This window comes from Lotus japonicus, chromosome 2, assembly GCF_012489685.1.
Source record: "Lotus japonicus ecotype B-129 chromosome 2, LjGifu_v1.2".
Taxonomy (NCBI): Eukaryota; Viridiplantae; Streptophyta; class Magnoliopsida; order Fabales; family Fabaceae; genus Lotus; species Lotus japonicus.
Genome location: NC_080042.1, coordinates 65,006,729 through 65,019,754, shown reverse-complemented (window position 1 = coordinate 65,019,754; position 13,026 = coordinate 65,006,729). Strand labels below are relative to the sequence as shown.

At 35.3% G+C, this 13,026-nt stretch overlaps 2 protein-coding genes across 2 annotated transcripts; both read left to right on the top strand.

Moving 5' to 3' along the window:
* The first annotated feature begins 5,347 nt into the window (after nucleotides 1-5,347).
* On the top strand, nucleotides 5,348-9,280 carry LOC130738877 (NAC domain-containing protein 100). Its single transcript, XM_057591062.1, has 3 exons — nucleotides 5,348-5,688; nucleotides 6,615-6,880; nucleotides 8,513-9,280. The coding sequence occupies exons 1-3, from the start codon at nucleotides 5,535-5,537 to the stop codon at nucleotides 9,071-9,073; spliced, it is 981 nt and encodes a 326-aa protein (XP_057447045.1). The 5' UTR covers nucleotides 5,348-5,534; the 3' UTR covers nucleotides 9,074-9,280.
* A 1,700-nt stretch (nucleotides 9,281-10,980) lies between these two features.
* Nucleotides 10,981-12,201, top strand: LOC130736849 (uncharacterized). Its single transcript, XM_057588626.1, has one exon. The coding sequence runs from the start codon at nucleotides 10,981-10,983 to the stop codon at nucleotides 12,199-12,201; it is 1,221 nt and encodes a 406-aa protein (XP_057444609.1).
* Nucleotides 12,202-13,026: the final 825 nt, after the last annotated feature.

Here is a 13,026-nt window from a genome sequence, read left to right as displayed (position 1 = left end):
TAATAGCCGTGAGATTAATTTCTAACCATCCGCGCACTAAGTGTAGAGTGTTGGTGTTAAAAAATTTCTACTTCTAAATGCAAAGTTAATTTTGAGGAAAAGCTCTTGTAAGGACTTCTGTATTTCAAAATTGATTATGATCAGTGAAAGATATTAATCCAAACTTACTGTAAGTTAATTTCTCCCCCAACTTTGTCTACAATGCTTTTCATCAAAAGCGTGTAAATCTTGTTTTATAGTGTATTTGTAACACACCAAATCCTGGTCTACAACAGTGCGCTTTTATTTTCCCATGTATATATGTACCTATGTGAAATATTGTACTGAAACAGGAAAAGAAAAAAAGAAAGAGACCAAAACCAGGCCACACGCATTGGTAGACAGATATCAACTTCACTTTATAGAAAGAATGATATGATATTTTTCAGAAACAAAGTTCAATCAATACAGGTATAATTTTTAATCATATAATCATTGTACTTCAACATTATGCATGCATAATAATGTATTTAAAGGTTTCTTCTACCAAATTAAAATGCATTTCAAGGTTTGCTTTCTGCCTTAAACAGGGAAGATTTTTCTCTGTTTAATGGAGGCTTTGAGTGTATTTGTTACCAACCTAAGGAATAAAAAGGCTTTTTTAAAAAGATGATGTTGGTAGTGTCACTTGGGAATGCTTTCAGCAGCAATTCTCTTAATTGTTCCTTGTCTTGAACTTGGCTCATAAGATTCGGGAATTGTTATTCAGACCCCCCTCACATCTATTCAGACCCTGTTAAATTCGTAAAATCCGAAAAAACCCTTTATGAAAAAAATTTCGCTCGCACTGTGAAAGTGCGACCAAAACACACTTGGAAAGTGCGTCCATCACGCACTTGGAAGGTGCGTCCATCACGCACTTTCAACGTGCGTTTTGGTCGCACTTTCATAGTGCGAGCGGAACGCACTGATTTCTTTTTTTTTTCCTGTTTAATTTATGGAAGAAATTTGGGACTGACACTTCTTGATTAAGGTAATATGACCATTATGAGCTCAAATATGCAGTAAGAATCTCCAAATTCCGACACCTTGTAGTAGTCGCTTTAGAATCAGGAGCGGAGCGGTTTGGAAAATTGGACAATTTTTTATCTCGGATGCGAAGTCAACCAACTGCAAAGTTGAAGAGAAAAATCAAACGATCATAACTTAGCACCTTTTATGAAGGTCCTAAGATTTTTGTAATTTAGCCAAATTCCTTCATCTGGTATTTTATTTTGAATTTCAAACATTTTTTATTCCACCATAAATCTCCAAATATTCTAACTTGATTTACTGTGGAGTCTCATAATTTTTAAAAATCATCTGACATCAGTTCTGTACAAATTTACAGCAATTCGCCCTTTAAAAGTGTGTTAACTTCGCAGGTTATACGTGCGTTAACGACGCACTTTTAAAGTGCGTAACGCACGCACTTCTAAAGTGCGTTTATTTGCAGAAAAAAATTAAAAACGACAATAACAACTCCCTACAATTGAAAATTTTCAAAAACGACATAAAATGGAGCTTGTGGTGGTGGTGGCAGTGGCAGCGGCAATGGTGGCGGCGGCCATAGGGGTGGCGGTGGTTGTGGGTGGTGGTGTGTGGTGGTGGGGGTGAGGGTAAGAGGAAAGAGGTAAGGAGAGAGGAGAAAGAATGTGAGGAGGGGTGGGTTTTTTTTATATTTTTTTTCATTAAAGATATTTAAGTATTTTTGCACTTTTTCAGAATCTGAATAGCTGTAAGGGGTCTAAATAAAAATTCCCATAAGATTCCACCCACACGTATGTTGTCAGAATTTGTAATCTACATATCGTCTATTAATTCTAAATATACATATAGATATTTTCTTATTAGTTACATGTTACATTCTTTTCAAAATAAAAATAAAAATACATGTTACACCTATTTATTCAATGACCTTCTATCGATCGATTTATATCTATCCCTAACAATAAATTGTAATATCTGATGATGATGAATGAAAATACCCACAAAATTAAGCTTTGCCAAGCTATTTTGCTTTTTGTTCTTTAATTTTTTAGTTCTTAGTATTTGACCATTTCTTCTTATAAATTTAGTGTTTACATCTCAATTATCATGCCTCTACAACCTGATTACCCTCACTAATAGAAATTTATCAATTACCTTTGTGAATTGCTAATAACCAACTAATACCTCAGCTGATAATTTTTTTTTTGCGAATTTTTCCAGCAAATTTCACACCACAAATTTCAAGAAAGAATTAATTTTCACCAATAATTTTACGGTAATTAACATGTTTATCTGAAGAGAGAGAGGCTAACCACCCTTATTTAGTAGTAGTAATTAAGGATGATGGAGAGAGGAGGACTTGTAGAGGTGGACCCCACCACCTTTTTACAACCTCCCCAAATTAAGAAGAAATGGGGTTGACCTATGCCTTTTTTTGGCCATCTTTTAACACTTATTGGCAGCCCAAACAATCGGGTTTTAGAACGCGACACTAAACTAAAAACATTCATTTTCTAAGAGCATGTTTGGTACGCTGTATAATATAAGACCTGATTGTATTAGACCTGATATGATAAGGTCTGATAAAATTTTAATACTATATAACGTTTGGTCTTGCATTGTATAATTTGGTGGCGACACTGGTGGTGTGGTAGTGGTGGTATTGGAAGGTGATGATGGTGGCATTGGTGGTGGATGGTGAAGGTAGCGGCGATGCTGGTAGTAGTGGTAGTAGTGGCAATGGCGGCAGTGGTGGATGGTGGTGGTGACAGTGGTGGTGGAGGGTGGTGTTGGTGGCAGCGGTGACAGTGGTGGTATAAAGGTATCAACGATGGTGGTAATAGTGGAGCATGGTGGTGGCGACGGCAACAATGGTCGTGGTGGCGACAGCGGTGGCGGTGGTGGTGGAGGGTGGTGGTGGTAGGGGTAGTAATGGCGATAACGATGACTAGAGTGTGGTGGTGGTGACGGTCGTGGTGGTGGTGGTGGCGACAATGGTGCGGCGACGGACCAACGGTGGTTGCAGTGGTGGTGGCGGTGACGACAGTTGTGGCGGTGGCTGCAATGGTGGTGGTAGTGGTGGAGGTGGTTGTGGTGGCGGTGACGGTGGTGGTGGAGGTTGTGGTGGTGGAGGGTGATTGTGGTGACGGTTGATTAAATATATTCAAGTAGCTTATACATTGCATTCTTATCATGCCTTATCCATCATATATATGGTGGATTAAATAATCATCATTTTGATGTATAAGAGAAGATTGATGTATAAACTTATACAATACAATGTGACCACCAAACAATAAATAAGTACTTAATGTATTGTATAAGCTTATACTATCATGTCTAATACGGTGTACCAAACGAGCCCTAAAACTCGATATGCACTCCCTTGAATGGGAGTAATAAAATACGTCACTCTTCTACAACTAATGGGTTCTAAAACCCGATGCAATGAGGTCTCGCTGCAATGGCGAAAGCTTTGTCGCAAATGAAGAAATGCAGGGAAGAAATCTAACCAAGGAAAGAAAGAAAATGAAGAGAGTTGAAGGGAGCTTACCAAAGATGAAGCTCAATAAGCGGAGGACTGGAGAAGAGAGAGTGAGGTAGTGAGCAAGTGAGGAGGAAGAAGATGAAGGGTTCACTCCCCCAAAGCACTATTGGTGGAATCATCTCGTCCAAGTTCTACATTAACAGGCTTTTTTTTGTTCACACTACATTAACAGACTTCAGATGTCTTATTAGAACTTCTTTTTTGTTCAACATTCATTAGAACTTTGAAAGAAAGAAAAGAAGAGACGGTTCATTTTTTTATTTATTAGAACTGGCAGCCATCTTTGTTAAATCTTAAATTGGGCCGATGATGGGCCTGACCCAATTAACAACACTCAGAGTAGTTAAAAAATAATTGTTTGATTCTACTTCACTCTCTTTGCCTCAAAAAGAAAAACTTGACTCTCCCAAATATTCTCCAATTCCTACATTGATCAGTTCCCACCCAGTCGCCAAATTAAAAAGGCTATTATTGTTGGTAGTTAGCTTTATTTAGAGAAAGAGTGGGAGAGAGAAGACATATAAGATATATGGTGTGCTTCTAGAAATTAAACCCTATGATGAGTACTATAATTTGTAGGATTCACAAAGTTCCTGTTAGGATTGACATTAAGCATGCTTTAAGGGAAGATCATATAACACAGGAAACAAACGTCAAACAGAAATGCTTACCTTAGATTAATACAGTCTTGCGGGTTGGTAACCATTTTAACCACTTAGTAATATTAGTCACCTCCACATCAAAAAAAGTGTTGTGTATACATGAACAGTAATGAAAGCAAAGTTCTCCCAGGTAATAGTAATACCAACATTATTTGAGATTTACAGAATCAGCATGCTTCTCTTCGATACTGGCTATGCAATATTTTTTTTAATCTTGAGTACATTGACTGTCATTTAATTTGTAAAACCATAGATAAATTGAAAGCATGATACAAGAATATAATCTAGAAAAATTACGGTTATAGTTAAAATCGATAACTAGAGAATAATTATGATGTCAAAATTATTATAACACACAACAATATGAAATTTACATTTCAATGAATCTCAACAAATTCATCCATAAGTTCATTCTCTATATATGTAGTCTTATATGAGAGGGATGTGTCTAATTATTTTAGTATTTAATAAGACAATTTGCTATTGAAAATGAACAACAGTAAGTGATGAATTTGCTCTATATATGTAATCTCTATATATAACGGCCACCTTACTTGTTTCACTAAATATATTACGAAAACATCTCTTTAGTCAAATTTATATACAAGATATATTTTATTTTACATATGTATACTTTTCCAACAATTTGAGAGAAAGAGGGAGAGATGACTGTGTGGGTATAGACAGAGAGAATATAGTTAATTAGTTCCATGTTCCCATTGGACTAGCTTGCATAGGGTTTAATTTTTTGGGTGGGTAGAAATGGGTGGAGGTGGTTGGACAGGATCGATCATAGAAAACAAAACATGGAAACTAAAATCTAAATGGAAATGGTGTAACAGAGACTCAACCCCCTCGTGCACAAATTAATGACAACTTTAGTCATCATAATAAATTTCAAAAAATCATAATTTTCATACAATTATATTGAATATGACACATAACACACCTCATTGACAGAGTCAAGGTCGCAGCTTCTCTTGGTTTATTTGGTAAATATTCTAAAACCCTAGTGGCAATTAGGGAAATCTAGTAATTTAAAAAAAAATGTAATTATATTCTAACTTATGGAGGATATATCATATTAGTCAAAGGGTTAGATGTATGTATTTAACAAAGATATGAAGGAAGCTTCTTGTTGAAGGGTGAGCTATAAATTCATAAAGTGGAGAGGCCTTTAAGAGGATCATCTTGGTGATGTTATTGAGCTTACTTTTGAACACCACTCATCTTCATCATATATATATTTGTGGTGCACCCTCTTAAATTTTTGGTAAACTTCTTCAAGGGATCATATTCAGAAGGCTGCATAGGAAATGGAGGAAAATCTACCTCCTGGATTCAGGTTCCATCCTACAGATGAAGAGCTCATCACATATTATCTTACAAGTAAAGTTTCTGACACTAACTTCACATCCAAAGCTGTGGCAGTTGTTGATCTCAACAAGTCTGAACCTTGGGACCTCCCAGGTAGTTAATTCTTAGAGTTTCTTAATTTCAACATGACCTTTTATCATATAAGCATATATCTTCCTATGATCATGTTTCTCTCTTATAAAACTACCTTTGTTTTGTTCTCAAGTTTGATTTTTATTGATTTTTACAAAGGCTTTTTGTTCCTTGACACAACCTATTTGACATTGATCCTTTCAGGAATTACTGCAAAAAAATATAATATATATATTAAAGCTGATTAATTGTCAAATTGAAGGAAAAATACATAGGGATACTTTTCCTAAGGGGCTGAAATCTTCTAGTGTCTTCAAAATTTTCATGTCCTACCAATTAAATTTACGAGATGTATAATCTTATAATTGTCATATTTATATGACACAATTTGTTTCATCATGAGACGGGAAATGGGACACCGAATTTCATGCTTTCTCTAACATCCTTTAGCCCTAAGAATTTTTCAGTTTATTTATTTATTTATTAAATTTCAGAAGCTTAAGTTCCTTAGCTGATGAGGAATGTACAGAAAACTTAATTTATTCATTCTGAAGTCCGCAATTTGATCATTTACAGCTTTTTCAGTTCTAACAACCAAGCAAATCAACGAAGTCTTTTGTTATTTTGCTTATTCGTCTTCACACTATATATTTAATAGTTTGACCAAATCTAGTTTTGCAATGTGGTGGTTGTTTATAAATCCATGCATCTATTAAATACAATATCCCAGTGCTGTGCTTTCCTAGTTTAAAAATGAATAAAATGGAAATGCACATAGCATTTCAACTCTCTATTAATCTTTTATGGTGTAATTGAAATTTTGAATAGTGACAGTAGTTGACAAATTTAATGGTATTACTGTTGCCTAGTCTTTTATGAACAGGGAAATTAGATAAATTAATAAAGGGTCATTAATTAGTTGTTTCTGTGTGGTAATTAATTTACAGGTAAGGCTTCAATGGGGGAGAAGGAATGGTATTTCTTCAGCTTGAGAGACAGGAAATATCCAACAGGGCTTAGAACTAACCGAGCCACTGAATCAGGGTACTGGAAAACTACAGGGAAAGACAAGGAAATTTTTCGAGCTGGGGTTTTGGTGGGAATGAAGAAAACCCTAGTTTTCTATAAGGGTAGGGCTCCAAGGGGTGAGAAAAGCAATTGGGTCATGCATGAGTACAGGCTGGAAAACAAGCATCACTTCAGAACTTCAAAGGTTAGTATAATTAAATGCATCACAATTGACTCAAACTTTCCTATATAATTACATGAAATTTGATCATATGAAAAGAAAAGAAAAAACTCGTGGAAGAATATAGATGTTTCCAACTCTAATATGATGGATTCCAATGAAGAATACAACATTCGGTTGCACATTTTGAATTCATTTATTTGTTATCAAAAGCTTAATTGGGTTAAAAGTGGTTCTTAGGTTTGCACAAAATCTTTTCGGGCTATATTTAGCTCAGCTCATTAATAGATATTATCCTAAGAATTTAATAAAGATTGGCAGATTATTTTTTGGTTTAGAAACCAAAATATATTTGAAGTGAAAAGAGAAAAATAATAAATGTGATGTGACAGAATAGAAGAGATGAGGAGAAAAAAAGATGTATATGAATGTTGTTGCTATTTTGTGATACACATATTTCGAATCTTAAAAATTATCCTTAATTTATAAAGATATGTCAATATGATTAATCAGCTTAGTTACACTTTTGTGTATTTAATTTCTATAATGATACTTGAACATACAAAAAATGTAGACATGCAACCGACACTTATTTTTATCGCTAGCCAGTGTTGTCAATCTCTAGAGATATCTCTTAATTTCTTACGAGATTACGATATCACGTACCAAAAACGAGACTAACGGGGGGTAATAACTGTTTTTTCAAATCTCAGCTGATATCTCGAGATATCTCTTAATCTCTTGTAATATCGCGAGATTACCGCGATATTACAAGAGATTACGAGATTAGCTTGTTTTGTCAAAAATATCAAAAATTGTTATGTCCAGGGCTATTTCAGTCATTTAACCCACAAATTTTAGGGTCTTCACTCCTCTCTGCCGTTATTTCCACTAAACTTTGTCGTTCTTTCCACTTCAATCTGATGATGAATGGATAACTTAAGAGGTAGATCTAGAGGAGAATGAGATTGATAGTGATGATGATATTGTGGATGTCATTGAACTAGTTCTAGACAACAGTGAGAATTTGGTCCTTGATCTTAATGTTGGAGGGTCTATGTCTATCTCATATGAGAAATAACTTGATGGTGATGATGGAGATGATGATTCTAGTGGTTCTAAATTCGATGGTGTTGTAGGATTTTAAATTTGGATGACTATTGACTTATTTGTTTAAGTTTATCCTAACTTGCATTGATATTTTGTTAACTTGTTATGACTTATGTACCTTAGATTTGGATATTTGGTAATTTTATGCTTGATTTTAATTTTCATTGTTAGATAATTTGGATAATTTTTAGTAGTATTAGTGTGACTTAATCATTATTATAGTTTAAAAATATCATTTTTGCACGAGGTAATCTCTTACGAGACTACGTTACGAGATTACGTTACGAGATTACCTTCTCTCCACGAGATTAGGTAATCTCAGATTGACAACCATGTCGCTAGTCTTATCTTCTTACATATATTAATTATTTCTCTCTTCTCTAATTTTCCTACTTTAAGGTGTTTATTGGATGTTTACACTATTTAGATGTCTACAAATAAGTTTACACTATTTTGTACAAGAATGTCAATATGTAATTAAGTTCATCACCATGCTTTGGTTTCATTGGTGAGAATAATCACATTCTGTAATCTTTACTTTTATAGGACGAATGGGTTGTTTGTAGGGTTTTTCAGAAGACCACAGCAGCCAAAAAACTACAACAAACTTCATCTTCCCAACCAGAATCCCCATGTGACACAACCTCAATGGTCAATGAATTTGGTGATGTTGAGCTGCCAAATCTAAACAACATTGCAAGTTCATCTGGTCATGGACTCACTAACATTAATTCAGCACAAACTTTCAACTATGATCTCATGAGTAACAATAATGTTAACACAAACATGAACTTGACCATGAACTGGCCACCTGCAACTGGTGTTTCCTCACTTCCATGGCCTTCTGGGTTGCTGAATCCAAACATTAATTCTGTAAATTCTTTGCTTCTCAAGGCCTTGCAATTTAGAAGTTATAATCAGCAAAAAGAAGCTGCAGCTGCAGAACATTTTGCAACATCATACATGATGCCTCAAGGAGTTTCCCACCACCTTGGAACTGACCTGAGCTCAAATAATCTCAGTGCTTCTTCTTCAAGAGTTTTAGAGTGTATGCCACAGCAGCAACATCAGCAGGAGCAACCATTCAATTCGGACTCCATTTGGTGAAGTTGTTGATTAAAGCATGAAGCTAACATTGTGTAAATTAATCCCAAAACCCTCCAACAGAACCTATAGATAAAGTAAATATTGGGATTTTGGGACTTTGTTAATTAAGTTGTTATTTTCATTTTCTTACATGCAAAATAAACTCAACCGTTGATGTTGTAAACATAGCTCGTCAATTGTTGTAATTAGGTGTCCTTTCTTTGCCAATCTTAATTAAGGAGGAAAATCTCTAGTTCGTTCTTCCTGTCAAAAAAAAGAGAGTTACAAGTGTTTTATACAAAGGTAAAGTAACTAACTAATGAACCTCTAACTAGCAAATGAATGTGTATATGAGCTAATATCCCCTCAAGTTGGATGGTATATATCTAAAATTCCCAACTTGTGAAACAATATGCTAGCTGATGTTTGCTTTGTACAAGAACAAGCTTGATTTTTCCACTTTGAACCAATTCTCGGATATAGCAACAATCCACATGTATGTGTTTTGATCTTTCATGATGAGCTGGGTTAGAAAATATTATGGAAATATTATCATGATCCAAGTTTCCTCTTGAATTTCCTGATTACTGGCTCCTAAGTTGCTACCTTCTTCGGATTGGCACCCACGGGAATCCCCAATTACACAAATAGAATCTTCATGACCTTACAATTTAACATAGCAGCAAATTCCTAAGTTTCTCTTCCATTCACTTGTATCCTAGCCAACTTGCTTTTAGAAAAATTTACTGTTAAGCCCCGCATGAGCTCAAAATACCCCAGCATGCTTTTCAATACCAGATATTCTGATTTGTTGTCTAACCAAAGAATAGCGTATCGTCCACAAATTGTAGCAGCGCTAATTCCACCTCCTCATCTCCTACATTGTATCCACAGAATAAATTCATGTATTGGGCCTGCCTCATTAGCCCACTCAGCCTTTCTACCACAATTAGAAAAAGAAAGGAAGCTAGCGGATCGGATCACCTTGGCACAATCCTCTCTCAAGGATAAACTCCTATGTGGGGCTACCATTCACCAATAAGGACACCAGGGCCAACTGAGTGCACCTTTAATCTAGTTGATCTATTTCTAGCAGAATTTCAACCTTCCCATCATGTAATAAAGGAAGTCTCAACTTACCAAGTCATATGACTTTCCAAAAAAAAATTGTAAACACAATACACTCTTTCTTTCTCCGCTTTACTTCCTCAACAATCTGCTTATCTAAAAAAAAAACTTCCTCAACAATCTCATTAGTAATCACAACACTATCCAGCATGAATCGTCCCCCGATGAATGGTGATTGTCTCTCATCAATAACTTCCCCCAAAATAGCCCATAGTCTCTTTGACAATATTTTGTACAAGCTCCCAACTGAGGATATAGGCCTGAAACAATAGTTGCAAACACTTTCCAAGGGGTAATGATATATACACACCTCTTTTTTATACACTTCATTTTCACCTATTTTTATTTCTATCTCTCTCCTCTTATCATTTATCACATCTTATACTTTCTCACTCTTACTTTTTCTTTTCTTCATATCTCTCTCTTCATCCACCTCATTCCACCTCATTTTGAGGTGTGAATAAATAATTATTGCTTTCCAAGCTTTTTCTTAATTGAAATGTCTCATAAATCACAGTAAAATGATGAAAAAGGATAAAAAATTGAAAAATATAAAAGATTAGAACAAATATTTAATTTTAAGCTGTCGCATCATTTCATGATAATCTTAATTGATATTAAAAAAAAAAATCAAAACAATATTTTCATAGATTTGTATCAAATCAAAAATATGCAATGAGTAAATAAGAAAAACTAGGATAATATACTTCGTCTAGGGTTAAAGCAGGGGTTTACGTTCAAAAAAAAGGAGGGGTTTTTAGGCATTCACAAAGCAATAAGGGGGTTTTGTTTGATCCTCCATGGTGGGAGGAGAAGAGAGAAACGGTGGTTGGTCAGATATCCAACAAGAATTGTTGGAAGAGATTCTACGAAAGTTAACATTGGTGGATTACCTCAAGTGTCGACGAGTATGTCGATCATGGCGACGCATAGTTGATGATGCTGTCGCAACCAAGGGAACATGTCCCCCTGCTCCTCAATTTCCATTCCTCATGTTGCTTCCTAAATCTCTTGGATCCGCCACTCTTATAGACATCACACAAGAAGACACTTCTTACACCATTGCACCACCTGGAACTTGGAAACATGGTTACATTGATGGAGTATTTTTGGTTCAAGGGTGTATGGCGTTCCGAAAATTCTATTATCACAAAAATCAGTGTTATGATTTGGTTTGGTTTTCCAATCCAGTTTCTGGTGAAGAGTTTGAACTCCCACATTTGCCACTCTTTTCAGGTCAGATTGTTACTGATGTTTCTGTTAAACTCGTGTTCTCGTCTACGCCAGATTCTTCTGACTTTCTTGTGGTGGCTTGTGCTCGCATCCTTTCTTATCATCCAAACAACAGAAGGAAACAACAGTTAGCTTTTTGCAAGGTCGCTGACAAGTCATGGACTATAATTCTAACAGATGAATATGGACCAACTTATTTTAATCAGTTTGTAATTCTTGATTGGAAATTATATGCTATGACGTCACGTGTATCAGATAATTCTGTGACTGTTTTTAATCTCAGAGATTCCAATATCATTACATCTGAAAGGTTGGTTATGCTCAATCCAAATGCAATTCCAAAGGAAAGTCACGTTGAGGTCAAGGATGGGGTTCAGTATTATACTAAAAGTGAGGTGTGTATGACAAGAGATGGGGATGAGTTGTTGTTAGTTCTTCATCTTACTGAACATGTTATGGATACATCCTTTTGGGATACATTATACTTTCGGACCAAAGGATTTCGCATCTTTAAACTTGATATATGTGGCCCTCGATGGATAGAGATTGATGATTTGAGTGATCGTGTTTTGTTGATTGATGAGATTGGAATTCAAGTTATTTCTGCCAACGAAATTAGCCTTCCTATAAAGTTGAGCCAAGGCAATTGTGTTTTCTTCTCTAGTCTCAACATCTACACGCGCGAATGTGATCTTGGGGTCTTCTCTCTAAAGGATAAGAGCATGAAACCTTTATCTCTCCATCCCTCTTCAAAGAACTGTTTGTGGTTCATCCCTAGTCTTTGGTAGAAAAACAAGGGTGATATTTACTTCCAATGCATTTCTTTTTCTTTTTTTGTTATTTTAGATTTTGTTAGCTTTCTTTTGCACTCTATTAAGATACTCTTATTTAATATAATCTTATTTTAAAATTTTGGATCTTTGGTTTCTGGTCTTATCAGACTATGGTTTAGATGTGTTTTGGTTTGTTTGCCATATATAAGATCATTTTTCATCACTCAATTAAAGAAATAACCCCATTGAATTAACAACTTATTATGGCTCACTATGAAAATAAGCCCTTTGAACCTTCTATTGGACTATGCAGGACAATAACCAAGAAACTAAATAACATAGGAATGCTTGATTCAGGAAATAGTCATGATGCTTTCTATATCAGGAGCAATCTCCAGTTCTTAAGCTTCGAAGAAGATCCAAATATCCATGATATTCAGGACTGATGTATATGCAATATCAGAACAGATACTAAGTATTTGCACTAGAGCACCCAAAGAATAATCTTTTGGAACTAAGAGATCAAGAGCAAAACAAATTCACTTTTGTTACTTTGTATAGTGTACAACTGCAATAAATGTCTTCTTAAATTCTGGTTTTATTACATTGTGGCACAGAGACTCCTGCTTTAAACATAGTGGAGGCAATTATGTTTTGTTCTCTATTTTAAACACATACACACTCAAACCTGATCTTGGGGTCTTCTCTTTGAAGGATAAGAGCTTAAAACCTTCTACTCTCCATCCCTCTTTACAGGAATCCTTACACTGTGGGTGGTTCATGCCTAGTCCGTGGTAGAAAAGCGAGGGTGATATTTACTTCCAATGTATGTATGTATGT

Excerpts from the sequence above, each read along its gene's own strand:
- LOC130738877 (XM_057591062.1), top strand. The coding sequence starts at position 5,535 with ATGGAGGAAAATCTACCTCCTGGATTCAGGTTCCATCCTACAGATGAA. Across the intron at positions 5,689-6,614 it reads TGAACCTTGGGACCTCCCAG|GTAAGGCTTCAATGGGGGAG; the intron begins GTAGTTAATTCT and ends ATTAATTTACAG. Across the intron at positions 6,881-8,512 it reads ATCACTTCAGAACTTCAAAG|GACGAATGGGTTGTTTGTAG; the intron begins GTTAGTATAATT and ends TTACTTTTATAG.
- LOC130736849 (XM_057588626.1), top strand. The coding sequence starts at position 10,981 with ATGGTGGGAGGAGAAGAGAGAAACGGTGGTTGGTCAGATATCCAACAA.